General features: G+C 41.6%; 3 protein-coding genes across 9 annotated transcripts in view; 1 reads left to right on the top strand and 2 right to left on the bottom strand.

The window, feature by feature from the left end:
* slc66a2 (solute carrier family 66 member 2) overlaps positions 1-15,598 on the bottom strand; it is a 33,403-nt gene extending 17,805 nt beyond the window's left edge. Inside the window, exons 1-4 of one of the 3 annotated variants that reach the window (XM_088601154.1) lie at positions 15,306-15,598; positions 14,290-14,824; positions 12,642-12,775; positions 9,017-9,067 (exon numbers count right to left, since the gene is read on the bottom strand). In XM_088601154.1, coding sequence (XP_088457280.1) covers positions 9,017-9,067; positions 12,642-12,775; positions 14,290-14,492 — 388 coding nt within the window. In that variant the 5' untranslated portion in view covers positions 14,493-14,824; positions 15,306-15,598. Of the gene's footprint in view, positions 1-9,016; positions 9,068-12,641; positions 12,776-14,289; positions 14,825-15,233 lie in introns of all 3 variants that reach the window. The other 2 variants (XM_088601153.1, XM_088601155.1) reach the window with 2 other exon arrangements.
* A 314-nt stretch (positions 15,599-15,912) lies between these two features.
* hsbp1l1 (heat shock factor binding protein 1 like 1) lies at positions 15,913-21,176 on the top strand. Of its 5 annotated transcripts, none has more exons than XM_088601159.1 (5): positions 15,913-16,518; positions 17,382-17,581; positions 18,239-18,305; positions 19,145-19,239; positions 19,919-21,176. In XM_088601159.1, exons 2-5 carry the CDS (start codon positions 17,537-17,539, stop codon positions 19,928-19,930), a joined length of 219 nt encoding a protein of 72 aa, XP_088457285.1. In that variant the 5' UTR covers positions 15,913-16,518; positions 17,382-17,536; the 3' UTR covers positions 19,931-21,176. The 5 variants fall into 5 exon arrangements, with proteins under 5 accessions (XP_088457285.1, XP_088457283.1, XP_088457287.1 ...); XM_088601157.1 differs by having other exon boundaries at positions 15,914-16,518; positions 17,415-17,581; XM_088601161.1 differs by having other exon boundaries at positions 15,914-16,518; positions 17,415-17,581; positions 19,922-21,176.
* A 680-nt stretch (positions 21,177-21,856) lies between these two features.
* Positions 21,857-27,436, bottom strand: txnl4a (thioredoxin-like 4A). The gene is made up of 4 exons (XM_088601156.1): positions 27,265-27,436; positions 26,188-26,350; positions 23,655-23,758; positions 21,857-22,288 (listed from the first exon to the last, which is right to left on the bottom strand). The coding sequence occupies exons 2-4, from the start codon at positions 26,338-26,340 to the stop codon at positions 22,117-22,119; spliced, it is 429 nt and encodes a 142-aa protein (XP_088457282.1). The 5' UTR covers positions 26,341-26,350; positions 27,265-27,436; the 3' UTR covers positions 21,857-22,116.
* Positions 27,437-27,727: the final 291 nt, after the last annotated feature.

A 27,727-nucleotide genomic window follows, 5' to 3' on the forward strand; every position in this document is an offset into this window, starting at 1 on the left:
CAGCATACAGACCCTGAACCAAGTCAACGGGAAACCCAAACTCAGACCCTGCCAGGTCCTTAGGATGGTTGATGATTACTTCGGACAGAAATGGCTCAAATACATTTTCCAAAGGCAGCTCAGCTAAACTCCTTGAATAGCACAATTAGTGAGAGCGGCTGGAGATTACAGCACCCAACTGAATTAGCCCCTTACGCATCACGTTTAGTATTACTCCAAGTATTTTACAGCATAAACATACAGACGTGTTCCCAGAAATTCTTGTTTTCAGAAGAAAAGCACTATTACTTTAGGAGTGTCATGGAACACGGCCTAACAAGTTTGATTTTGTTTCCCCACACAGCAGCAAACATGCTGATAAAGCAAGTGAAAATCACTGCGTCGCCTCGTCACCCTGTTCTAATGTGCTTCACGGAGCAAAGCCTCTGCGAGTCAGCGGATTAAGGAGACGGGGCCTGGGGTAAAGGGCTGAGGCTCCTGTTCCGCCCCCTCCGGAGAGCTCGTTTCCTCCGCGCGCGCATCCTCGCGGAAGGAGCCGCACTGCGCCAGGCCCGTAATGAGCCACCCCGTGCTCGAGGACACAGCGCGCGACAGAATGATGTGGTAATTTGTCTTCTCCCAGTCATGGCTGCTGTGCTACTTATACACACCAAGGAGCACAATGATGAATGAGCGTCCAAAAACACAACAAATGGAACAGCCCCTTCCCCCACACCTCCCACTAATAAGGAGGCAACACTAAATGATCGAGCCAAACAGCTTTCAAACAGTGGAAAACAACTTCACAAAGCCATATTCAAAAAGGGCAGGAACTAAATTAGTGCTTTTTACCACTCAACATGTCCGACCATTACAGCCATTTGTTTTATTTAATGAAGGAAATGAGCGATCTTCCTTTAAATCCTCAAGATATAGGATAAGGGATGCACAATAAATCACAGCCTAAATCTTTGGAGCACTGATGTCCCAGGGGAATCCAAACACAAGAGATTATCATCAGTACAGCTCTGTAAAACTGTTCATCTTGCACTTTATTAAGAGTCCGGCAAGATTCAAGGACCACCAATGGTATTGCACTCAGGACTTGGATCTCTGGCCTTGAATGATGACAAAGAACAAATGCCAATTAGAAATTGCAAAACCATTCCCCATCTGAAGCATTCCCCCATGTAGCCCCAAGCGCTCCACCTCGTGTTAGGATAAATTAAAAACGTTAACCATCCTCCCAGTCTACTACAGATTTAAAGAAATAAAATGGAGGGGAGCTTTAAATCCCACAAGGTCCTGTATAACTGGATATTGTGCAGGGATTTTAGTTAATGCTTTAACTCTTACATTTCCCTCAAGGCACTGAAACGCACCATGTAGTTCAGAACTGGATTAAGATACAAGTAGCATAACCAGTCATACCAAATAAAGCCAGGATCCTCTTTATGAGAAAATGATCAATAAAGCATGATGAAAAAAGAAACTTTTGATAATCAAATAAGAGAATGGAATGAGCAAAGCACTCATTCAAGAAAAGACGTGGTCTGAAAACAGAGAGTGGCAGTGGGGAGGTGTCAGTGTGGTTGCATAAGATAATCGAGCTTGACTAAGTATTGCAATCTGAAATCCTGCAGGTGAGCTTCTTTACTATGCAGGTGGCAAAAGTCAGTCCTACAGAGAACATTCCAAAGGTAAATCAAGGAAGCCGTTGACACATCATAGGCTTCATGGATGTAGCAGTCATCAATTGTGAACCATATCTGAAGCATGGAGAATAGAGTTTCGTAACAAATAGCTATTCTCCGGAGGACTGAAACAGGATAAATGATTATTCAATAACCCAGCCTGTCTAATATAAAGTAGGCCAACATCAATTTACTTGATTTGGAAGTTGAGGCACATCCAACAGCAAAGAATACCAATTATAGACTGATAAGTTTTATTCCTATTACACAAAATGTTGTGGAAATAGTGCTTACATCTAAACTAGAGGATTCAAAGCAATAGTCAAAATTAATTTAGAAATGGTAACTTATCTCACTCGCAAGAGTTCTTTAAAATGGCAATGATGCATTCCAACAGAGCACATGATACGGTATATTCTGATTTTTCATTTTGCCAAATGCAGGCAACAGCCCCCTTACGATTCTGTGGTTTTACATATTAAGACATATCTGACCTTCAACTAGTCCTCACCAAGTGCTACTTTTTGTTAAATAATGACAAACTAAAGTTTCTGTGTTCTTTGTCACATGAAGTTAGATTTGTCTACAGTTTGGACTAGGGGAAGGTCAGATATGTCCTAATATGTTAAACTGTAGAATCTTAAGAGGGTGTAGTTTCTTTTTCACATCACTGTATGTATTTGGCTTAAGAACTGGTTAATGGAGAGAAATAACAATAAGTGGGGAACCACAGAGATCCACTCTTTCTGATCCACAGCAACGATCTCGAGTCTGTTACAGTCTGCAAATGACGTATGAACACTGTTCATCTAATAAGAGGATTAGCAAACACTGAAGAAACAGCGAAGCAGAATAAAACTACAATTAAGAACTGTGCAAGCATTTGCAGATTACATTTAATGTGGAGAAGGGCAGGGCTTTTCACAAGCCTAGCAGAAATATCAAATGGGAAACCCCATTTGGGAAGAGCCTACTTTTGAAAACGATGTAAGTGTTTTTGTAGCTGTATCTTTTCTGCAAGTGCCACGGCACCAGACAGGCGAGTTAGTGCCGAATGGAGGAGCTGCACATCTCTCACTTCAGCTTTACAATACAATGTGTCCCCTGGTGGTAAGACAGATCAGACTGTGCTACTTTCTTATCTGTAAGGCTGTCTGACCAAATGCCTGGGTTACAAATAATCAGCCCATCTTGCACATTTGGTTAAACAATCCACAAACTTTTTGGTGAAGAGTGATACTTCATCGCATTTATGCAGAGCATTTCATCCCAGTGCTTTATCCAAGCCACCATACTGAGGCTTAGGACTGGATATTCTGGTCCAGAGGGAAGAGCGCCACCTATTGGTATTAGTTAGAGGATTCTGATCCTGGTACTGACCAGGCTCAGCCTCACTTCCGAGATCAGGCTAAAAGGTGGTAGTGCTGCACCCAGAAAAGTCTTCTGCTTGAAAACCTAAAACACATGCATCGGGTTTCTCCTTGGTGTCTTGTTCTTCATGTTCAGGTTCCTGCTCAGGTGCTCAGTCAGTTCCAGATCAGCAGAGAAGGCACCAGACAGAACGAGGGAATGATGTGAAGACTCTCAAACTATTTCTTTGCCTACGGCTCTGACCCATGTTCCCTCTAAGCTGGGTGCGTCTGCGCGCGAACACAGGTTAGAAAACCAGCGCACAAGAAAAATAATTTAAAAAAAACATGATGATAACACAAACATGGTCGACAATTGAAAAATGCTAAATTGACCACGAGACTGCCTGCGAGAGGCCCAACTTGGCTGTGTGCATTATTACTGCTACTCTATAATCGATATCTTTGCTCTCGCAGTCTCATACCTCACTGATTATGCTCGCGCGACCCTCAGTCTCTATGATTGGGTTAGCTGAATCGCTGTCCCGGTCTTTGGATCTCTATGCTTCTATGAGAATGACTATATTAACAAAAAATAATTTCAGGTTTACAATTTTACATACACTCAATTTAATGCGCACAAGTTTTTGTCACTGGAAATAAAATTTGCACAACCTGAAATGTTTGCACACACAGGCCATTAAAAATTGGCATCGGCTCCGACACCTTTGCTCCCAAAAGAATGCAGTGAGGTAAAGGCCGATGGGGAAAGATCTGGCCATGAGATTCCTGGATCTGTAATAATGGTATAAATCTCATATGATGCTTTACGATGTTATCAGACACAGTATTCAGGAGCAGCAAACGTCTGCTCCAGCTTGCCTTTCCACACCAGATCTCTCCTCTCCAGACGCTGCCGTAATACAGCATTCTTTGCACATTTATGAAGATGGTCTCGCCTGCTTCAGTAATTTAAACTCCGGTGTGCAAGTCAGATCAGACTGCTCAAATATTGCACAAAGATAAGCAGAAGCATTATCTCTCACTTACTGACAGTACAAGCTGATATTAAATGAATTGGGTGTAATGTGCCAGAAAATGTATGAGCAAGCCTCATGTTAATAAAGGAACAGAAGCCAAGGAATTGTGACCTGGAAAGGCTGTCAAACAGCGCTTCTTAGCTAAAGGGACTGAGTAGCATGTACAGTATTCGGACCCCACAGGACAGGCAGCCCAGCATTCCCTGGGATCAAGCACTCGCACGAATATTAATAACACCATGAAAGCTGCTGGAAACTTTACAGATGTGCCTTCCTCCAAGCAGAACAACAAAATGTTGCAGAAGACAAACAGTCGACGCTGTCGGAAAACTGTGTCATTTACACTAACGGGAGCCTCTCCCAGTTTAAAACTGTCACTAAGCACAGCTGATAATAGACACGGAGCACAATGCAACAGTCAGGAACTAACACAGTTTGTCATGTTAAACTGGATTTTGTTTTCGCGAAAGAGACACCGACGAAAAGTTCTTAAAAACAAAACTGCAGGGAAATAGAACAACACGAGCCTACTGTTAAGAATGGAATCCAATGTGCTTCCTTCAAATGCAAAAGGAGAAAAAGATGTAGCCCTTTCTGTAGGAAACGGTGATACTTTCCTTACCCAGAACAGTAGAGCTTTGGAATATAGCTGATGAGAGTAAACCCGTCTGCAACCTGGACCACAAATGCAGGGCAAAATTGCCCAAACAGTGGCTGGAAATTCATGAAACTGCTTAAAATATAAAACTTAAAATAAATATGCCCACCAGGAATCAGTCCTGACACACTAGAGATTTCAAGATAAAATATACTGGCAGGTCTCTGTCGCATTAGAAAAAAAAACATTTCCATCACATGAACCTCAGATGAATTTGCATACAACTGACAAAAAAGTGCTTGTTCTTCAGCTAGGACCTATTTTAGTATTCACTTAAAAAAACAAACTGTAATAAGAATAAAGCATGTGAAACTAACTGTTTCGATGTTGGAAAGGGGTTCAGAAAGCTGAGTATTCGTTTGTGTGTGGGCAGAAAAAAAGCAAAAAAATATTGCTAGCATAACTGCAGAACCCTCTGTTTTTTCTACTTCTCACAGTCCATTTGCAACAGGCTACATTTTTGTACATGTCCTTCATTTTATGGAGCAGTTTTTTAGCACCACCAAGTGGACACCCATGAGAACTAACTCTGCAGTAAGGCAAGGACAATCTGCACTTGACTGCAATGTTTCAGACGTTCACTTTCAGAGCTCTTTACAAACTGAGTTCTAAAACTTTTAATAACAATTTAAACAAGAATTATGATCTGCTCATATATATTAACCTAAACTCTAAAAGAAAATCAGTGAGCACAACTGAGGTTTCAAAACTATTTCAGAGTTTAAATTATCAAGAAGCTTTATTCTAACTTTCACAATGTTTTGCAAACTTGTTAGAGAAACACAGACAACACATTACCTGCATTCTAACAGCGAGAGAGAGGTTGAACAAGTGACAGGTCTCTGCACATGTATCTAGAACACTGTGTACAGTACAGTACGGCTTATGATTACAAATGCTTTTATACAGGGTGTCACACAGCTCTGATTACACACTTGGGTGCTTTTGGTGTGAAGCCTGTACATTCTCTCTAGGTCCAAAAGTATTTTCCAGGATTTCCAGTTGCGTCCAACCTTCCAATGACATTCTGCCTAGGTTAATCAGCATCTCTGAATTATACCCGAGTGTGCCTTCCACAGTGGACCGATGAATGGTCCAGTGGTCCAACATTATACTGATAATTAGTCAGGGGGAACTATTACCAGGAATAAGCAGCTTTTAAGATAACGAAGGGACGAACTTGCGTTAAATCTAAGCTTGCACACTGCTGTAAAACCACTTCCAGTAAGAATCGGGCAATTGCAGAGCCCAAGGCTGCAAAACATATTGCACTTTCTGCAAGGAGACAATTACTAAATTTCTGACCATTTGTATTTGGTAAAGCAGAACCTGCTTTCGACTGAAAAATACTGAGACTCAACAGAGCCCCCTGGTGGACAGAGTGTAAAGCTACTGCAGACTGTTTTCCGTGGGGAAAATGCACAAGTGCCCAATGATGCAATTACTGCTTACACCAGACCAGTCAAAGGGGGGTCTAAGTGTGAGGGTCCAATTAGTACAGAACTCCACTTGTTATTGATGGCAGCCCAACTGTAGGTACCCCACACTGATTAAGGCCCAAGACCTTCCCGCTGGATTGCTTTGACATGACGACATGCCCAGCAGTACAATACACGTCCTCTGGTTGATTGTGTGGGGCCCACATTTGAGCCCCACTGAATGAGGTGTGGGATGGTGTGTAACGTCTAGGGATCAGAGACCAGTGAACAGGCACGTTTGTCCAGAAAGAGAAATAGGGCGAAATCTTACAAGACCGTACCTGCATCCTGGTGCCAAGCAGGCACCATAGACGTCCAGCCTGGAATCACAGAGACAACAGTGATGGGATTTTCCTGAGCTGCGTTATGCAGCAATCTGTTGTAGAAGAGTCAGATATCTGGGGACTGCGCCGGATTTCATAAACTATTATACTACATGAAATAATCACCTCTGTAAAGAAACCAGACACTTGGAGACCCCTGATGTGATGGTCTCTTTACATCCCCTGTTGATCTGTTGGGTCATGCGTGTTCAATAAAATGTCAGTACAGTGAACAAGGAGACCCATCAGGGCAACAGTAACACCTGAGGTGGCTGTGTATGAATAATACATAGTTAAGGCCAAGGAGTCAGTGTCAGAAAAATCCATCTTAATTCAAAAGCCCCAAATTTGTCACTCCTGAGGAAGTCTCCCCTCTTACTCCACTATTCTAATTTAAGACAAAACTGAGGTTCTAATGGAAGTCTCTGCTGCCTCCATGTCACTATTATTCATATGGCTTTACTTGGTCATTAACAGTAATGACCAATGCATTGCCCCTCCCGATACAGCCTGCCTTAGCCATTTCAGATAAATGGGTCTGCTAACAAATTACTGGACAGAACTGAACCCAGAAAAAGACTACAACAGCCATCTTTCACAAAACACTGAGGTATTGGGTTTGTTTTTCTAAATCCTGAAGTTTACCAAGATTGGAGCCCCAAACTCTTTACAGATGTGTTCCTTTCTTGAAATATAATGCTTTATGAGATCTGGTCCAGTCCACAGATATCCGACACTTGTATAACAGAATGCTATATAACGCAACAAGGAAAATAACATTGCTGTTGTTTACTCAGACAGTTACTGAGGGTGATTGCCAAACCAAGGAAAGCCAGTGTTTATTTTTACATGCGTTGTACATTGTTGCCCTCTGGTGTCCAAGATGGTCAAAATATTATCATCTCCAACTGTCTAAATGCTTAATGTCACCAGTGGAAGATTCGGTTCTGGAATCCGACGTTCAGACAACGGGGACAAAGATGAGTCTGACAAAAGGCCAGGACTATTTAATAATTTCTACTCAATGTTAAGAAATGAGAGATGCAAAAGGCATTCTGAAAATTACTGAAATCTGAAAGTTTATTCCATGTTGAAAAGAGACGAAAAGAAACAACGTTTCGGCTGTGGAGCCTTCTTCGGGACAGATTAACAGGTGCGTTCTGGGTCCTTCAATGGACTGGTTTGCCTGTTAGATAGTAAGTGACATTCTAGATAACATGGGGGATTCTTGGATCACTACTGTTTAAAAACAGCTCTCCGTCTGTCCTTTAGGCAGTAGGACCTCCTAAGAGGGCTACACAGCTGAAACATTGCGTTTCTTTTCTTCTCTTTTCAGCATGGAACAACCCTTTACTTGTTCCTTTGCAGCCTGACACAGCTCCCTACTTGAGGCATTTCAAGCTGGTTGTAGAACTTGCATTTCTTCTCACAATGTCCTTATTATTAAGCTCTGCTCAGAGAACCATGGGTTATGAGAGATCTCACATCCCTGTAACAGAGGCTAATCACATGTCTGCCTTGCTAGACAGACCACTTAGTCCATCAACCTGCAGAAAGTTTCAGTTTTAAATTTAGAAAGTCTTGATCAAAAGACAAAGTGTATGTAAGAGTTCTCTAATCCAGGCCTTCTTTTTATTCATGTGTATAAGCAGGTCCTACTGCCTATAGGACAGACAGAGAGCTGTTTTTAAACAGTACTGATCCAAGAATCCCCTATGTTATCTAGAATGTCACTTACTATCTAACAGGAAAACCAGTCAATTGAAATACCCAGAACACACCTGTTAACCTGTCCAGAATGTCTGTGATAGCCAGAATATTTAGACAAAACACCACAAACACAGAGAGAACGTGCACACTCCAATAGAACTCAGAAACCAAGAGCTGATAAGCAACAGCACTACTTGGTAAACCACTGTATCACCATTTCAGCAACTACTGTATACTGACGGTTACAAAACCAAAGATGAAAAAGGTCACTTATAGATTAGGAATAAGAAACTGAAAGGAAACATTATTTAATGTAAAAAACACATTTTAGGTAACCTTTATTCTGAAATGGACAAGCGATATGAAAACATTCAAGTATCATTATCTTCATTCAAGCTAATATATCAAAAAGAAAGTAGTGAATATTATTAAAACGAAATTTGCCAGTATAACCTGAGATATTCCTACACCTCCAGAGAGACACACTGAAGACTGTTACATTTTCACCTAGTGTGAACACACACAGCTATCAGTAGTGCATGCAGTGCAATTAGTCAGGGCAAGGATTTTGAAACAGAAAAGTCAGAAATCAGAAAAAAACAGAAATCTTCGACAAGCTCAGTCAAGGTGGGGGATGTTATGTGAAGAGTTCACAATGCTATGTTACAAAACATTCAGACAGACCAAGCATCATGCAGAATAATGCAAATGAAAGGAGCTGATGAACAGCCAATGGTGACCAGGGCTTCATATCACACGGGGAGGAGGTTCAAAGCAATACATACCCAGAAAGAGCCTCTTAGGGACTTTGATCTCTTCATCCTTACTGTCTGTTGCTACAGACAAAGGCAAAATAAGAGAAAGAGAAAGAAAACAAGCTTGGTTTGTAATACAGTGATCCCAAAAAGAAAAGAAGTTAATCACGTGGTTTAGAAACTGCCCAAAGCACAGCTCCATTCGATACTTATGTACAATTTTCTATCCTGCAGAGAAACTTAAAGCAAGGTAATAATTGTTCATCACAGAAAGGAATATTAACATCACACCCTAGGCATACATGTTCACATCAGCAGAATGACATGAAATAAAAACTCCTACACCACTGGAAGGCTCATAAAGAACATAGAAATGAGAAAACATGCCACTAATTGCCATATTTGTCCTTTTCTTTCTAAAACGCAAAGGGTCAGTAACTCAGGCATCCTACAGAGAACGGATATTAATGCAGTTCCCAGAAAAGTACAAAGAATCGGTCCGTCTGTTTTGATCTGATCTAGCACTTGGTGAACAGCCCATTTTCTGCCTGAAAGAGCAACAAAAGCCTTTTATAAAAAAAAAAACAACAACCCATAATAGTTCGTTTTTTACAGTATTATATAACGCGCATATCTGTTAGAGAAATCCTCCTTGTAAGGTATACTGCATTTTACACAAGCCTCACATTCACATCCGATAAAAAGGGGTGTGACAACAGCTTTATACTGAAAGAGAATTAATTCCAATTCTCAGACAGGATTTCTACAGGGGGTTTAAGCTGATCTGAGTTTTCGTTCTCTTTTTTTTTTCCTGTTCTCATGAAGGTTATTCCAGATTATCCTTGGCTTCAACAGTGGTTTAGAGAAAGCCTGAAAAGTAGGACACACTACGGAAACTTGTCACAAATTACCGGAGCTGGCCTGCATCCACAGGCCTGGCTGTTGATCAGCTCCGCCCCCAGCTGTGTGCCTGTGTGCTGTGCCCTTGCCCATTCCCAGAGCCTCTGCTACAGGTGCGTGGAGCCCTGTCCGCATGTGTGGTCTTACTGCTGCACTTCCCAAAGACACAACTGTTTCAAGGATTTTTCTAAAGAAAGGATTTATACCAAAATGAAAGCTAGCAGGAAAAATGTTCTGTATGACACATTTTCCCTTTATACAGTACACATCTTATCTACATTAAACATAAACAGCTACAGGTTCCCAGACGCCTGCAGACCAGTGTTACAAAGGCCAAAGACTGAGAAAACATTAACAACTTTACTTATAAAAGAATAAAATGCCTCTTGTACAGGAAACCGAAAACATTCACAGGTCTACTTGAGATGAGATTGTCCTCATGTGCACTGCCAGCATTACCTATAACTCTACGAATATACATATAAATGGTACCATTTCAATTAATTTTAGGACACTTTGCTTCTTAAATGTCTCAGTCAGAACAAAGCATTATTTTGTAGACCTTCACATTTTTTTTCTGGGTTACTGTAAATAACAATGAAAGACAAGTCCTCTTTGTAAGAACGAGGCACAAGCTGCCATTATACACAGCCTGAAAAGATTCATTTCAACAGTGCTTTGCTGACTCACTGCAGCCTGTGCAGTAAAGTTAACACCACAGAGCACAACAAGATTCAAGCCTCGAGAGGTGAGCAGGCCAGACTTGTGTCACTCTCCACACCTGGCCGAGAGCACAGAGCAGACAGTACCCCAGTGCTGAGGTCACTCTCCACACCTGGCCGACAGCACAGCAGACTGTACCCAGCTCTGAGGTCACTCCCACACCTGGCCGAGAGAGAACAGCAGACTGTACCCCAGCACAGCTGAATTAATTTTAACGGTAGATGTTTGGAAATAGGTAAAGGCAAAGAGCATCTTCATGGTGATGTTGTTTTAAACCTGGCGGCCTTGTTGCGATACAAGATGACAAGGAGTTTGCTAAGAAGAGCTGAAAGCCCAAAGACAGGAAAACATGCAGTTCTACCTCCCAGACAGCAGGAGGCGCCCACCCAGTCACAGGAGTTGATACCTGCGGAACACCCCCTCTCCCACCAGCCTGCTTCACCCAGCCAAACGTCTGTAGGCTTCATCAGGCAATCTCAGTTGTTATTTCTTTAAATAGGCTAATCCCTGTCTCGGGAGTCACATGAAACATGTAGACGTATTAGCACAGTTTTGCAGTTGCTTTTAAGAACCAAAGGAAAAGATGTTTGAACAGGGATTTCCCTACAGAACTTCTATGAACTTATATACAAGTTAATTTGTTCTCCACCTTTTAGTTCTTAGAAATGAAATTCCACAGGAGCCAAAAGAGTGGAGTTAAAAAGCCACCACATGCCATCAGTTCCAGTACTCATGGTTGCATTTTAATGCCTCTGAGTATATTTGAAGTCTGCAAAACAAATTACTAAAATGGTATACATTTTCTTCGTGAACATCTATAACTGGCATGTCATAAGTATGGTTTTAGCGAGTTAAAAATGAATGTTAATAAAAAGAACCCCAGACACCGCCCTCCTCCCACTGAGATTTCTCACCTCCCCGCGCGATGGCATTTCTTCTCTACAGTTATCAATTCCTCACCTCTATGTCGCTCACCACTCAATGGACACTGTGTTCACTCTGCTCTGTGCTGGCATGACACTAATTGTTCCTGTGGGACTCATGTTTTTATCACTTCAAATGTGGTATGTCGGCCCACACAGGGACGTCTGCTTAGCACACATACACCGGGTCATAATCAATAGTCGTACAGCAAGGGCGTGTTGCACATCTTTAGTTCATTTACCCACCAAATGGATATTGCCAATTACTCTACTACATGTCCACCCAACCTGGAATCGGCAATCAATCACTGAACAACACAGCTTCCTACAACGTCTGTGCTACACAAAGAGAACAAAGAACCAAACACATCTTCTTTCAGCACTTCCACCGGTCACTGAGCATGCCACGAGCGCCACACAGCCACTAGCACTCTCTCCATCTTTTACTTCTGCCACCACAGATTAATGCCCACCCAACGCCTGGCAATGCTCAACTACTTAGGTATCCTGGCAACAGTCACCCTAGGATACGGCCCTAGCTCAAACCCAGCGATGTCCAGACTGCAGGGTTCAACCTACACTCCAAACGAGTGCCTTTCCTGGTTAAGGAATTCACACACAGGGGAATTCTGCCCCACGTCTCTTTATCTCTTTTGCTAAGAGCACAGCACGGTTGCGCGCCATGGAGTTCCTACACAGCCTCCCACCCACAGAAACAGAGAGAAAACATTTCGGTCTTGGTACTACACAAAACAGCAGGTGAAAACATTGCTGCCGACTGCTTGACGCTACAAAGGGGGAATTTCAGTGCCGTCTTTGTATGGAATCTGTATGGTTTCACAGCCAAGAACGGAAGCATCTGAACAACATGCAGCCTGTACTGCAAGGGAAAAAAAAGAACATTCAGATCCATCACTTGCAGTTTCGTGACATTTTACATTTCGGCAGACGCTCGTTAAGTCATTATTTTCACAACTAAAGAAATGCGACAGTATTTGCTATGAAGAAACTCTCTAGGTATCAAGTGAGCAAATCCAGCATTATCTCAGCAACCTACCTGCCGGAGGGACCACTCTTATCAGAGGTAATAAAAAGCACCCGTCACTGACCTAAGAAGGAGCGCCTCTTGGTGTTGTTTTCTGTAGCCACCCGCACGTCTGTACAGAGGTTGAGCATCACCAGCATGGTCACAATCATGATTATGCTCTGCCACAACAGAGGTGTCTCAAAATACCTCCCAAACCTGGAGAGATAAGGCAAACGACAAACCAAGAGGTCATGGTGAGCAAAAGCAGCTTCGGCCTTTATTCTCTCAAAACATCGTGATATTCTTACACACATGGGCGCGGTAGGGAAGAGGAGAGTGGAAGTTCAGAAAGTTCAACTTGTTTTTGTTTCATGTACATGGGCCAGACATGGCCGTCAAACAGGCCTGGTGGATCTGGCACTGCGTAGTAGCTACACGCCAGGGAATCGTGAGAATCGGCCTTCTGAAGACAAGGTTGCAATCTGTGTTTTTATTTGCCTAAATCTTTAGGTTTTAAAAACAAACAGAATACCTGCTTGTAGCTTGTAGCTCCCTTTGGCCATCAGTATTTTTGGTTCTAGTCAGCACCTCAGTGGAAGAGTGGCTTTTCAGGGGAATTTGACTTTGCACAAGCGAGGTTACAGTTAAGGGAATGGTGTGGGCATGTCGAGCCGGAGCTCAACCTTCTGTCTAGATGGTTCCCAATATTTATAAATGACTGGGCATCATCACGACAACTGAAGAGCCTCCAGTCTGCATCTTCTCACTTTCAAGCATCTGACCTGAAGAGGTATCAGCCAATGAGCACCAGGTGGTGCTACAGGTCACTATTATCACAGGTGAGAGTCGGCCTTCAGCTCCGGTTTTAGAGCAGATAAACAGCATCTTGATGTTTCCAAAGTACTGAATCAGCAGAAGGTTTTTATTTATGCACTAGCAACGTATCAAAACACTTTCCCCTCTACCGCTTTCAGAATTGCTTTGTACAGTAACCCCAAGGGCGGACGCTGTTCTTTTGAAAACCGAAACTTGGAATGTGTTCGAGTGTAAACATGGGCTTAAAATGGCAACTGGTGAACTTTTAAAAGGATACTAAGAAACAAGAACATTATTCATTTTGTTACAATCAACATCAGAGGCTGCAATTCAATTTAGTAGAAGATATATCTTGAAAATCAAGAGAAATCTTTACATCAAACACACAGAGCACAATTGTGGGATTGTGGGCCTTATCCATAGAATTCACACAGCAAAGTCAGTTGCCCTGAGGATACATTAGTTACATGACTGTAGCATGTGATGAGTTACCACAACCCATGAAAGAGTGCTTAAAAAATTATAAGGTGTTGACTTCTCTTCATTATCTCTAGGGATCACCATTCCTCATGATATGATCATTAAAGGGTAACAATCTACTATGTTAGCATCTATGTTAAATATGACATCAGGAAACAGTTTTAAACAGTTTGAATGAGGACAGTCTGTTCTGTGTACGGTTTTTGGGTCATTAGGATGGCATGGAGGTCAGAACTAGTGCCTCACACCTCCAGGATCCCAGGTTCGATCCTGCCTCTGTGGAGCCTGGATATTCTCACTGCACTCCCGTTTCATATTCCCCATACAGGACACACACACCTGGTGTCTTTAGCTAATCATTTTATACAGCTGTAGCTACTGCACAGACGTTACATCACGCCACGACAGACGCACAGCAGTATACTGTAACTCACCAAAAGAGAATCCTTAAAATATTGGCCACCAGTAAGACGAGACACACGTAGGTCGAAAACCCCTCGGCGTTCTGGCTCCTCCGGATGTCCCTGTACTGCGGGATGTAAGGTACCACACCTCCAAACATCATGGCCCCAGCAGCGATCCAGGACACCAGCTGGTTAAGCACAGAAATGATCTGCTCGAAGACCTCATCTTCCATCTTGAATAGCTTGAGCGTTTTTAAAAATGCATACGGTATATGGCGCCTCTGTTCAAAAACGGGGGGGAAAAACACAACTTTGTCGTCCTAGTTGGTTCCTTAATCAAACACCGGCGCGGCAGCTCCTTCGTCTCGGGACTTCTTGGCGTGTTAACAGCTGAAGTGTTGAGTAAGTCAATAAAGGAGAGTCACCGCTTGAGGTACTTCCTGGAAGTCTAGTTACTTTGGATTTCTTCTACAGCTCTGACCAGCCCGGCTGTAGCATGTTCAAGCTCCGGGATGAGATCACAGCTACGGATGCCGCATCACTGCCACGCAACCCCGGCCACATCCTGCATTGCAAAGCGAAAAGAATGAAAGGATCACTGACGCACGGCTCACAGACAGGTGTAATTCAACAACGACATAAACCGTGGGCGTGCGTAATCTATAACTAATACTCAACTGTCAGAGGGGCATGGAGACAAACTGAGAGAGATGAGTGAATTAGCAGTGTTACCCAATCGTATGATGTAAATACGCAAAAAACAGTGAAAGAGACAGATCAGCGTCCGTGTGCATTCTGCTCGTTTTAATTGCCTTTGCTGGTGTATTAATACTCGATCGTCCTTTGTGTATGATCCTCCGGGAGGCCACACAGCAGATGGGAATACAAGTTAAAAGAAACGTGATTTAATCATACACACTGTCCCCGGGGGCTAAATCGTTCCTCACACTCTTATTTCATGAATATTCGCTCACCTAGTCGCAGCAACAGACTCATCCGATGCGATGGCGAAACGCGATTGCTTTAATCTTCCGTGGCGTCCTTACCATCATCAACACATGATTGTGGCAGAAGGGCATCCCCTTTGGTTGGGCGCCGAGTAGCAGAGGTAACAACCCCTTCTTTAGTTTGCACACACACGGGTTTAAAGTTGGTGGCAGCTGGCAGATCCTCTCCCCGCTGCTGCAGCTGCACTAAGCGATGGGGGAGCTTCCTTGTTGGGTAGTTATGACATCATAATCACCATATGACGACACGGCCAGCCGCGCCTCCGTTGGGTCCTAAAGGTGTTGGGCGCAGTGCCCTATCTCGTGGCTGACGCACTTTTGTGTGTGCACACCACGCATGCAATCAGAACAATAAAATTACACGTTAAAGGTAGAAATTATACAAGCGCAGAACGCTTAAATCATCCTTCAATTGTAAAGCAAGTTTGTTAGCGGCTTTTCTCTCCGCCTTCTTTAACAAACCCAATTAGTTACTCCCTAGTCTTTATTTCAGCTACGGTCTGTATTACTTTATGGAAATGAACGGCTAGAATAAAGTTAAATCACCCGTGTTTTCGGTCTTAATCAGAGAGGTGCCCGCCCCCCTCATTAAGATGTAGCAAGCCAGTTACAAGTTAAAAATTAAAAACATTTGCTTGTGAATGAGGGAGTACAGATCATCTTACTCCTCCGTCAGCAGGAGTAGGGGAGTTGCATACAGTTAATTACAATCTCTCTATAAAAGATAATACTAATCTTATATTACAGCCACCTACTGGGATTTTTATTATTTTACTGCAGTATCTGCAGGCAGCAGTAAAACACTTTATGCTACTACTGCTTTTACCAAGACCACACCCGAAGAAAGCTTCAGCGTCAAAACGTTGTTTTACTGTACTTACTCTTCAAGGTGGAGTTAATCTGTTCTTGTTGACTCCGACAGGGCTATACTACTAAAATACTCTGCTGCCGTTACTAAATAATACATTTACCTCTCTCTTGGGCTTATAGAAGGGTTAAGCGCTTCAGATACCATTAAAAGCGTCTTAAATCAAAGCCAGGAAACGTCCCAGTTTACCTGGTAAACCTGATCACTTCGGGACACAGGAAATAAAGGCCTTTATTGAGACGTCTCATTTTAAATTTTGGATACTCCTCGCAAGTTATTTAAGAAAACGTCTGTCCTGGAAATGAATTGAAAAGGGACGGAGGCCACGCTGAAGATTTGTCGTGCTGAAGTGTTTTAGCGGAGGAAGACCGATTCTCATCCAAGGTGAAAATTAACTTTCTTGTTTTACAACTTTTACCGCGTAAAGGAAATTGAAAACTGATGATAGAGATCCAAAACGCATTCAGTACAGTCAGCCAAAGGTGAATATTTCTCAGTACAAATTAGCATCGAAATTGAGATTTTTATCAGAACTATGTTTTAATGGAAAACTATTTTCCAGTTTTGTTTCGGGAAAAGCGACAAGCGTTTATTTTACGGTTAGAGGATATGGCTCGAAGTTGTGACGGCAGAGGCATGCCTGTTTTTTAGCCAGATTTGCCCAAACTCAAATCTCAGAAGCTAAACATCACTGGGCCTGGTCAGCACAGGGCTGAGAGACCCGATTTGGGAGAACTAGGTTAGCTGTGCAGGTGGTATTGGTGGATCAGTAGGTGGCGCTCTTTCTTCTGGACCGGGATTTCCAAACCTATCCCAGTATGGAGGCCGGGAACACTGTGCTGTAGGAGTACCGTTCTTCAAATGAGACATTAAACTGAGGTCCTGAATGCTGGTTATTGAAGATCCCGCAGCACTCTTCGAAAGAGAAAGGGGTATATTCTGGTATCACGATGAAGTACAAGTTTAGATCATACATTCTGGCCACCTTAAAATACCCTTTATTTCTGTTAAGTAATTTCTCATGTATCCACTCAAACTCCTGTTGTGCCACATAACTTCAGCTGCGCATTGGCCCAGGTGGCGACTAAAAAGCGTTGTATGTAAGGAATGATTATAAAGCGAAAACCAAGAGACTACCCTTATAATATTAACGGTAGAAATGGTCTGTGAACGCGCCCCAGGTGTTTCCTCATTAGTTTGTGGGCCGGTGCGCTCCAACAGCTCCGCTCCAACTTTTCCTCTAAAAGTTGCTTTTTGGGGCGGCTGACCCGTTGTTCCAGGAGGGCAGCGGTTGCCAGGAGTTTGTTTGAGGACGCTTGTGTGACATTCCTCATGAAGTGCAAACTTCAGCGCCCGGCGGTTGGAAACAAGCTACAGATCTAATCGAGACAGAGGGCGGACAATGGCAGAGACTGGTCCCAACAAACCGCAAGACTTATCAGACATGGTAAGCCCTTGAACACTTCCTTCTTAGTTTGAAAGCAAGCGGTGTGAAACAGTGCAGCTGACTACATTTAAATTTTATAATGATATGCTGGCTGTAAGCGCCGTCGTATTGAATCTTGTGATCCTGCTAAAGCTCGGGTTTGAAAGTAGGTCGTGTGTAAATTACACTAGTTTGCTCTGCTTTCAGCGTCGGATAGTCGGGGAGAACACGTTTCGACGGAATGCGGGTGAAGTCCACTCTGTAAAATTCTCGCTTTTAACTATGCCTAGGTCTTTGAATAAAAAAACATGGCAGCAATATCATGTTAAATACAATTTACGCTTCACAGTAACGCAGTAGCCTTGGTGGTTGCAAAGTTATCTACATTTGGCCAATTTAAACCTGCTTTTTAATAAGCCTCCGGATTCTTGAATTAAATGAATTATAGCTTTATTATACGTTTTAGTATGTCTTTCGTTCAGTTGCTTCAACAGTATTAATCACAGTCCCTTTTAATTCCAACAGGTGTGTAGAAAATATAAAAAAAAATCAATGTACGTGTAACGAAGCAGTGGTGTTTTAAAGCAGGTCTATAAAGCTTGAAATTAAAGTACGGCAGATGAATATGCAAATACGAAGAACGACGTTTAAACCCGTCACAAATTGTTCTTTGCACAGGTGGAAGCAATGATGCGGGGCCTACAGAACAAGTTTCAAGCCATGTCTGACCAGATAGTTTCAAGAAATATCCTTTCCACTACTGTACCTGAAGCTCTGTGAAACACGGGCTGAGAGGGGCGGCGATGGTGATGTTCTGTCACTGGGGGGGCAGCATAGAGTAGAATTGTTAATAATAATAATTGCTTACACTTATATAGCGCTTTTCTGGACACTCCACCACCAACAACAATCATAGAGTAGAATTGTTAATAATAATAATAGCTTACACTTATATAGCGCTTTTCTGGACACTCCACCAATGTGCAGCATCCACCTGGATGATGCGACGGCAGCCATAGTGCACCAGAACGCTCACCACACATCAGCTATCAATGAAGCCAATTCATAGATGGGGATTATTAGGAGGCCATGATTGGTAAGGGCCAATGGGAAATTTGGCCAGGGTGCCACCTTATTCGGGTTACACCTCTACTCTTTTCGAGAAACGCCCTGGGATTTTTAATGACCATAGAAAGACAGGACCTCGGTTTTACGTCTCATCCGAAGGACGGCGTCTGTTTACAGTATAGTGTCCCCGTCACTATACTGGGGGATTAGAACCCACATGGTGAGCGCCCCCTGCTGGCCTCACTAACACCTCTTCCAGCAGCGACCTTAGTTTTTCCCAGGAGGTCTCCCATCCAGGAACTGACCAGGCTCACACCTGCTTAGCTTCAGTGGGTTGCCAGTTGTGAGTTGCAGGGCGATATGGCTGCTGGGTGATATGGTTAAGGGCTTCAGGCTCAGCTGGTGGGTCAAGCTCCAAAAGCTGACATTTCTATTGCATCCCTGAGCAAGAGACAGTCCACAGAGATCAGAGCAGTGCCTATGACATTTCTACATTGGTTTCTTTAACTTTGTCACTGGAAGAAATGGGAACTCGGATCGACGACCTGGAAAAGAATGTGGCCGATCTCATGACCCAGGCAGGAATGGATGAGTCTGAAGCACACTTTAAAGTAAGAAATATTCAGTGAGAAAAAAAAGTCACTTACTTTCCAGTTATTCTGTTGCGTTAGAGGTACCAACACCCCAATAAACACATGGTCAAATTTGTTTTTTCTTTTAAATGAAAATTGCAATTTGTATTTTTTCAGTAAAAAAAATGGTTATAGGAACCTGAAAAGTATAAATGTGAGGGCTCCTTTATGTCTTTATTGACAAAGTCCTCTTTTCAAATTTGAGGGAGTTGCCAGTTCAAATCTAGTCTGTGCTATTTGTTTATATATGTTCAGGTGTGATGTGTACCAGGGCCATGAGGAGGGGTTTGTGAAGCTGGGTGTTGTTTACTAAGTGCTGTGTCCACAGCTCTGCTATGTTCATGATTTTGTAAATAAAAAATTCGGCTCATTAAAGACCTGTTGTACAAATGAACACTTGAAGTGCATACTTTATAAATGAAAGTCTGTTCCAAATTGACTAATCTAGTTAACTAAGTGGTTAAAAATACATATTTCTGTATTTTAGTTGAATTAGGTTGAGAGGGCACTGATTTTGAATTGCTGTCCCATCTCCTTCAAAAGAACTTTTCTTCTAGAACATTCTGCAGTTTTGGCTTAACCCTAACAGTAACCTTCCTGTTGAAGGTGGACTTGATGCCCAAATCATGGTGTTAAAGGTATTCATCTTTTGCATCAGCAGGACAAATGAAGAAGATGCATTCAACAGTGAAGGAGTAACAAGCTGCTCATGGAGAAAAGGAGGACTCTGTGACTGCAGTGGCTTTGTTCACTAGGATCAGACAAGCTGTAAGAAACATTCCTCCAGTGCAACCCAAGAGGCAGTCTGAATTCTCCTGAACTGTATCCATTTCTTCTATTGCATCACAAGCCATCAGGTGCCATATGCAGAATGGGATGTATCCCTACATACGAACACTTCTTTCTTAAGGTGTTTTCCATGCACCCCATATTAATTAATGTATACACTGTAATGTTTAAATTTAGATTAAATGTGTTCATCAGTGATTTCAATAATGACCCACAGAATCAGTTTTATGATGCATTTCCCTACCATAGTGCTAAATAAGTTTTTGTAAAGCATGTTCCAAAAGAGCCTTTATTTTACTGTATTTAGACAAAGACATTTATGCCTGATAATTTCTTGAATTATCAAGGATGAATAAAACAGCATAATAAAAAGTTTGTATATACTGAATCATAGTAGTTTCTAGTTTTTGCCAACTTTTTCTACCAAAAAAATGTAACAAAAAAAGAATCTTCTTGCAGTGCCTGTTTTATGCTGATAGGAACCAAGCTAAGCTTACATCACCAGTCTGAGCTAGACAGCCATATTGAATGGACCTTCATAACCAGGCATGCAGGCTGACTTCTGTGAATGCTTGTATCTTACATTCCAGTCTTGAGATGGCTAAAAATGCTTTTGTCCTACTTTTGGATAATGTAAGTTCAGGGTCCTCCAAATAATTCACCTGAACACCGGCAAAGATCTTTGGCCTCAGGCTTGAGCTTGGGTCATGTCACTAGTTGACTATGCCCCGTGATTGGCTGTTCAGTGTTCTCACAGCAGCACAGTGACTCCTACAGCCTCTCGGGTGCTTGAAGGTGCATGAGTGACTGATGCACCCTTCCTCCTGTTAGTACTGATCCAGTATTGGGCTGTGTTAATGGCTAGGTGTTATAAAACAAGTGGCTCAAAAGCAAACAGGACAGGGGACTCCAAGCCTCTTCCTTCTCCCCTGTGTATGGCCACAGCAGCCATATTTGTGAACCCAGATGTAAAAAACAAACATCTATTCCAGATTGGGTGGGTTTAACCAAAAATAATTGGGGATTCTAAATTTTTTGTGTATTCTGAAATACACTTGCTTCCACAAAAATAAATCTAAATATGTTATGCCTTTGCTTCACAGCACAGCAGGTGGAGAAATGAGAAATGGCTTCTCTAATTGCAGTTTAATTAAGTGGGACTTCAGGGAGAGGGTGATGTGTTAGTGAATATAAGGAAACTAATAAAGAGAATGTAGCAACCATATTATCTAGTATGAAGGTGACCACAGTACTGGGCCAAACTTTAAACTGAATCTTCCTTTTGTTTTCCTTCAAGTGCTGCTTGTGTTGCATAACATAAATAAAGGAGTAAGGACCTAATTTTTAATACATAAATTGTTCTTTAGATGAGGTATACAACTACCACATACAATTGTAACAATCAACACACCCCAATTTAAATTCTATGCTTTTAACTATATAAATTTGCCCTTTGTGTTTCTGTCCCAGATTACTTTTCAACATTCTGCCCTTGTCTATACTGTATGAAATGTCACCAACAGCTGTCTGCCCAATCTAGGTTTTTACTTAAATCATTAAAATTAATTGCTGCTTAAGCCTGCCATGCTTATACATTATTAATTAATAATACTTTTCTTTATAAAACAGAAAAACGTTTTTTTCCTAGTATCTAATTCTTTTTTCAGGAAAGAAGTGTGAGCATGTAAAAACTCAACTTTTAAACTTAAAGGTAGTTAAAGGTACTGCAAAATAAATTTACTATATTGTATGAAACTACAGCATTGAAAAAGTCATTGAATCTCAAACAAAAACATTTCAGTCACTATAGGCTCACATAGTTTTAATAGGTACAAAAGGACACTTAAATTCAATCAAAATCTAAATAAATATTTTGTACTGAAATGGCCACTTTCAATTATAATGATCCCAAGAGGTGATACTGTCTTAGTAAGAAAAAGACCAAAGTAGACTGGTGGTGAGCGGCTTCTTAAATTCCCAGCACATTGTGGTGAAAAAAGCACCATAGTCAAGTCCCAGCTGCAATCCCAACAAGAGCACGGGTAGCCCAGAGAGAGGCCATGGGAATCAGTAGCGGTATTTGGTGGAATAGTCTTTGGGAGACACAACTAGACCTCGCCCTTTCCGAGCACCTCTGTAAACAGTCTCCACAATGTCTATCATCTCCTGCTTGTCCTCCATGGTCCAGTTAATCTTGTTGTTATTACCAGTGCCCAGATCAATCATAATGTGCTTGTTCCTGAAAAAATAAGGTTTCCAGTGAATGACAGCTCTGAACTTTTCAGTGAGCATAAGAATAGTTAACATTAAAAAAAAAAGCTTACTCCTTTTCAACATTTGTATTTTTGCCATGACAGAACTAATAAGCTGAAGGGCTTTACACTACGTTTTGTTAAAACAAGTCAGCACTTGGCAATATCAGATGTTTTTTTCCCCTAAATCAAATATCACAGATGCTGCGAGTTTTGATTTACAAGTGTTTAAACAGCTGTAAAGAAAAATTAAAAGCTCCACAACCTTTAGTCAAAGGGAAAAAGCAAACAATCTATCAACATCTATACAATTGACCTCAAAGGGGACTTATGAGATTTTGTACATAACTATACAAACTCAAATCCCCAGTGTCTTCTTGTTTTTTTTTTATACACCCTAAGCAGTAAATTTATTTAGGTCTTTAAAAATATTGTACAGCTGATTATTAGAAACATTTATTTCATTAAGGATATGATTACCTATTAAAGACCTACAATCCCAATTATTAGTACTGCAATGATGATTTAGATAATTACACCAACTATGTAACAGTTTGGATAGCACAAAAAAACAGAAGACATCAGAAACTGAGATGCCTGCTGTATAGTTTGGGAGGTTTGAGTTGCAGAACACTCACACGTTGCCTAGGCAGATGGCATCACCTGAATGAAAAGTTCTTCATTCTACCCAGGCATGTGCACAATGCTGGTAATTGAAAACTGTGCACTCAATTTCCCACAACACCATGTCATTCCTTATTAAACTTACACTCACTGGTCCCCCTGCAGGCTGAGAACATACTTGAATGTTACTTTGCGTTTCTTGTCATTTTAAGCAAAAGGTGTCGAGAAAAGCTAAGTATGCAGTGATTCATTGTGTAGCCAAAGACAAGGCAGGAGGGTGCAGCACTGGACAAAAGTTGACAATTCAGTGTGCTGTCTAAACTAAATCTCACACAAGAGAAGGCCACTTGTTTTTTATTTTAAATGTACTTGCACAAATTTTAAAACACCAGTTCTTCTCTTTCTGAATTATAAAGCACAGAGTACATTGCAGTATAAACATGCAGATCTCCATCATTTGCTTGATGTACATTTATAGAATAGATTGTGACAGAACTGGTGCTGTTGAATGTTGTTATAATGAGCAAGGTAAACAGATGGATGGGAAAATGCTGATTTTAAGTTGCAAGGTTTTGCTCAAAACCAGTATCTACTCTATTTGAATTCTTAACATTCAAAGAACTGTCGTCCTAACTAGATACAAGACAGTCATGCAGTGACAAAAAGCTCCAATTGTGATGATGGTGTTCACATCGATATTCCAAATAAAAGATTTCAAAAGATACCCACCTGAAGAAGAACATGACAGTACATGGATCATATAACTCGTACATCTTGTTGAAGTCTGGCACCTCTGTGATGTCTACTAGATAAATCACAGCAAAGTTCTTCACCTGAAAAAGGTAAAATGGCACAATGTCAGAAAAAGGAAAGCAAAGCCATTGGAAAAATGAATTACTGGTGGTTTGTTTTAATGGAAATGAGCAATACTACTCAGTTTATAGAACAGCACAATAAATTTCATCCTCATGGTGGTGACACCTATTGTAAGAAACAGCTTTTGCACTAAACTGAAAATCACCAAAACAATCCCAGACATCTTTTCTCCACCATCAACAGACTGCTCAAGCCAAACTGCCCCACCACATTACCTGCCTCATCACAACTTTGCAACACATTCTTAGATTTCTTTAGTTCTAAGATTGACAACATCCGGCATCACATTCTCTCCACTACGGATATAATTTCCACACCTCCTCCCTCCTCATCCAACTTCTCTGGTTCCCGTCTCTCCAGCTTCTCTCTTCTTGACTCAGCATCCCTAAACAAACTAGTTACGCGCATGAAACCCACCACATCTATTTTAGATCCCATTCCCACCACTTTATTCCAGTCCTGTTTCTCTTCTCTCTGTCCCATTGTCCTCAATATAATACATGAATCCTTGAGCACCGGCATTGTACCAACGGTCCTCAAAACTGCTGCTATTACCCCAGTGCCAAAGAAGCCTAACATGGCTCTCGACAATCTTAACAACTTTCGCCCCATCTCCAACTTACCCTTTCTCTCTAAAATTCTAGAACGTGCTGTCACACTTCAGTTACATAACCACCTCATGACAAACAACCTTTTCGAACCCCTCCAATCTGGCTTCCGTCAACTTCACAGCACAGAAACCGCCCTAGTCAAAGTCACCAACGATCTCCTAATAGCTTCTGATTCTGGTTCTCTTTCCATACTCATCCTTCTTGATCTCAGTGCTGCCTTTGACACTGTTGACCATAACATCTTGCTTTCTCGTCTCGAGACTGTGTTTGGAGTCTCTGACACTGCCCTCAAATGGTTTAAGTCCTACCTCACTGATCGCTGTCACTTTGTCTCTCTCAATGGGTACAGGTCTGAAATTGGTCTTGTCAAGTCTGGTGTCCCTCAGGGCTCAATACTGGGCCCCTTGCTCTTCAGCATTTACATGTTCCCACTTGGTCAGCTTTTAAGATCACATGGCCTCAGCTTTCATTTTTACGCTGACGATACTCAAATATACATCCATACCAAACCCGACACTGATGTGGCTGTCTCTATTCTATCTAATTGCATCTCTGACATAAAAATTTGGATGACTCAAAACTTCCTTCATCTTAACTGTGACAAGACTGAAGTCATGCTTATTGGTACCCCCCATCAACTTCGCAAAGCCAGTCCTGTAACCCTGTCTGTAGATGGCTCTGTACTTGAGCTCCAATCAAAATTGAAAAACCTTGGGGTTATATTCGATTCTGGCTTAACATTCGACCCACATGTACAGCATACTGTCAAAACATCTTTTTTTCACCTTAGAAATATCGCAAGACTACGCCCTATGCTATCATTAACTGTGGCTGAAAAGCTGATCAACATATTTGTATTCTCTCGAATTGACTACTGCAATGCTCTGCTCCCTGGGGTATCTAAATCTACTCTGAACAAGCTGCAGTATGTCCAAAATTCAGCAGCCAGAATCCTGACCAGATCTAGTGCAAGTGTTCACATTACTCCTATCCTGGAGTCCTTGCACTGGCTTCCGGTCAAATTCCGCGTAGACTTTAAAATCCTCATGCTCACCTACAAGGCTTTACATGGCTTGGCACCTCAATACCTGTCTGAACTTTTATCGCCCTACTCCCCACCTCGCAACCTCCGCTCTTCAAATTCTGCCCTCCTTACTGTCCCCCAAGCCCGTCTACATTGTATGGGTGACAGGGCCTTCTCCTGCTATGCCCCCAAGCTCTGGAACTCCTTGCCCAAGGATATTAGAGAGTCACCTTCTCTAAACTCCTTCAAATCCAGACTCAAAACCCTCCTTTTCAGAAAAGCCTTTACTTAACTGGTTCCATTCTTCACCCCTCTGCTCTTCTTAATACCATCTTCCACGGTCTCCTCTATTGTTATTGTTGTATTGCTGTAATTATAATTGTGTCCTGTCTTGTGAAATTTTCTTATTTATTGTTGTAGTCTTCTTATTTATTGTTATTGTCATCCTGTAAAGCGCTTTGAGAAGCCACCTTTAAAGGCGCTATATAAAATAAAGTTTATTATTAAACTGCAGGATTAGGGATGTGGGATGCATGTTGCAAACATACAGACAAGGCAATAATAAAGCACCATCCCTTTAATATAAAGAGTTCATTGAACTACTTATATTACCCATATAAAGAATGCAAGTTCTGGATGGATGATTCTCACTATTGTTTTCCAGATAACTATTTAATTTGGGGGTAGAAAAATAGGCCTTTTTTTAATCCAATAAAGTAGAAAGAAGTCCACAGTTACAGTACAAACTTACCTTTTCAGCAATACTATACAAAACCTCATCCATTTTCATGCAGGTAGGGTCCCAGTCATGACCAAACCTAATCACAACCACTCGATCCTCCTCAGACAGGATGGCTTGGTCTACCTGCCAGCCATTGTGGAGATGGGGAAGCATATACGACATCCTGGATCACCTGAGGGAGCATACAGAGACGGACACATTTACCCAGATGTTAAACGACTTCGATGACGCACAGACAGTGAGCACTACACTGCCTTTGTGACTTCTCAAACTAATCCTCTCCTCATGAACTGACTTTTGGCAACTAAGGTGTTTTCAGGTAACACCTGGAAAAAACCCACATCGACATGGATAAAGAGCTGCAAACTCCAGAAGGCGACCAAGCCAGAATCAGACCCAGAACCAAATCACTGTGAGGCAGTAGCTTTCCAAGTGCCAAGATTAATCCGACCAAAGAAAAAGAAACAAGTGGTTTGAGACCACTCATGGACTACCCAGTGCTAAATTAGGTCAAAAAGGTCCCGAAAAACGTCCTCCTTTTAAATTTCAAAGTTGGATTTTTACTCATGTTCTTTTCGTTAGCATTCCTCTATTGAATGTCCACTCAAATTCAATAATAAAGGAAAGGAGACTGTACACAACAAAAGATAAATACGAGACCGTTTAAGATAGAAAAAGCAAAGTAGCTACAAGAAAAATAACGTTTTAAAAAAAGGTCAATCGCAAGATTATAAATGCAACGAGACAAACTTTCTAGGTGAGCTCAAACTCCCACGGTCAGTTAACTCGTTTAAATGCGCGGATGATAGTATTAGAACGAAACCTGAAACTACAATGGTGCAAAACATTTTCAATTCACAAAGAAGACTATAGGCAATCTCAACACCGGGGTTAGGTTTTATGGAATAAAAAAATTAAGCCATTTATTTCCAAAAGGTTGATAAAGGTGTTACTCAACAGCTGATAAATACAGATATTCCTAATGGAAACAAAATATCAACTAGTAGTACAGTGATTATTTCATTTGCATGTGCTCGGTCCTGAAAATCCGACACAAGAAAACTCAGTTTCGATTGAAGCTCTTACCTTGCACAAAACACACCTTTGCAAAAAAAAATAATCTAAACTTAATTACTATCGTTTTAATTTATCGCTTCCTCCAGAACAAAGCTTGCACTGAGGAAAATACGTACGTAAGCTATTCCTTTCTAGAAAAATAGCACTATCGAGGCACTTTAAATATACGTAAACCACAGCATCCGCTTGCGTCATTATAAGGGGACGTCGCGCACTTTTGTGTTTGACGAGTTAATCGTTGGAGATCCTTTAAATTAACTTAGGAGTTTTCAGTCTTTTCTGACTATCAGAGGGGGCGGGGGGCGTAGGCTCTTTTGCAGAATTCAAATACTGTTAATGTACGTTGTCTAAACTTTGTTTAAATATCATTATATATTTAATAAGAAATATTTAAATTACAATTATCCTAAATACAGAAGGTAACGTACACAACGCAATTTTCCAAGTAAAAGGACAGCACTTTACGAGGTTA

This window comes from Lepisosteus platostomus, chromosome 12 (genome assembly GCF_059453375.1).
Source record: "Lepisosteus platostomus isolate fLepPlt1 chromosome 12, fLepPlt1.hap1, whole genome shotgun sequence".
Taxonomy (NCBI): Eukaryota; Metazoa; Chordata; class Actinopteri; order Semionotiformes; family Lepisosteidae; genus Lepisosteus; species Lepisosteus platostomus.

Bases quoted from the DNA above. Each gene is read 5' to 3' on its own strand.
- txnl4a (XM_088601156.1), bottom strand. From the start codon at position 26,340: ATGTCGTATATGCTTCCCCATCTCCACAATGGCTGGCAGGTAGACCAA. The intron at 23,759-26,187 runs GTAAGTTTGTAC...TACCTTTTTCAG, and splicing joins TGTATAGTATTGCTGAAAAG to GTGAAGAACTTTGCTGTGAT. The intron at 22,289-23,654 runs GTGGGTATCTTT...TTATTTTTTCAG, and splicing joins ACTGTCATGTTCTTCTTCAG to GAACAAGCACATTATGATTG.
- hsbp1l1 (XM_088601159.1), top strand. From the start codon at position 17,537: ATGGCAGAGACTGGTCCCAACAAACCGCAAGACTTATCAGACATG. The intron at 17,582-18,238 runs GTAAGCCCTTGA...TTCTTTGCACAG, and splicing joins CGCAAGACTTATCAGACATG to GTGGAAGCAATGATGCGGGG. The intron at 18,306-19,144 runs ATATCCTTTCCA...TAACTTTGTCAC, and splicing joins TGACCAGATAGTTTCAAGAA to TGGAAGAAATGGGAACTCGG.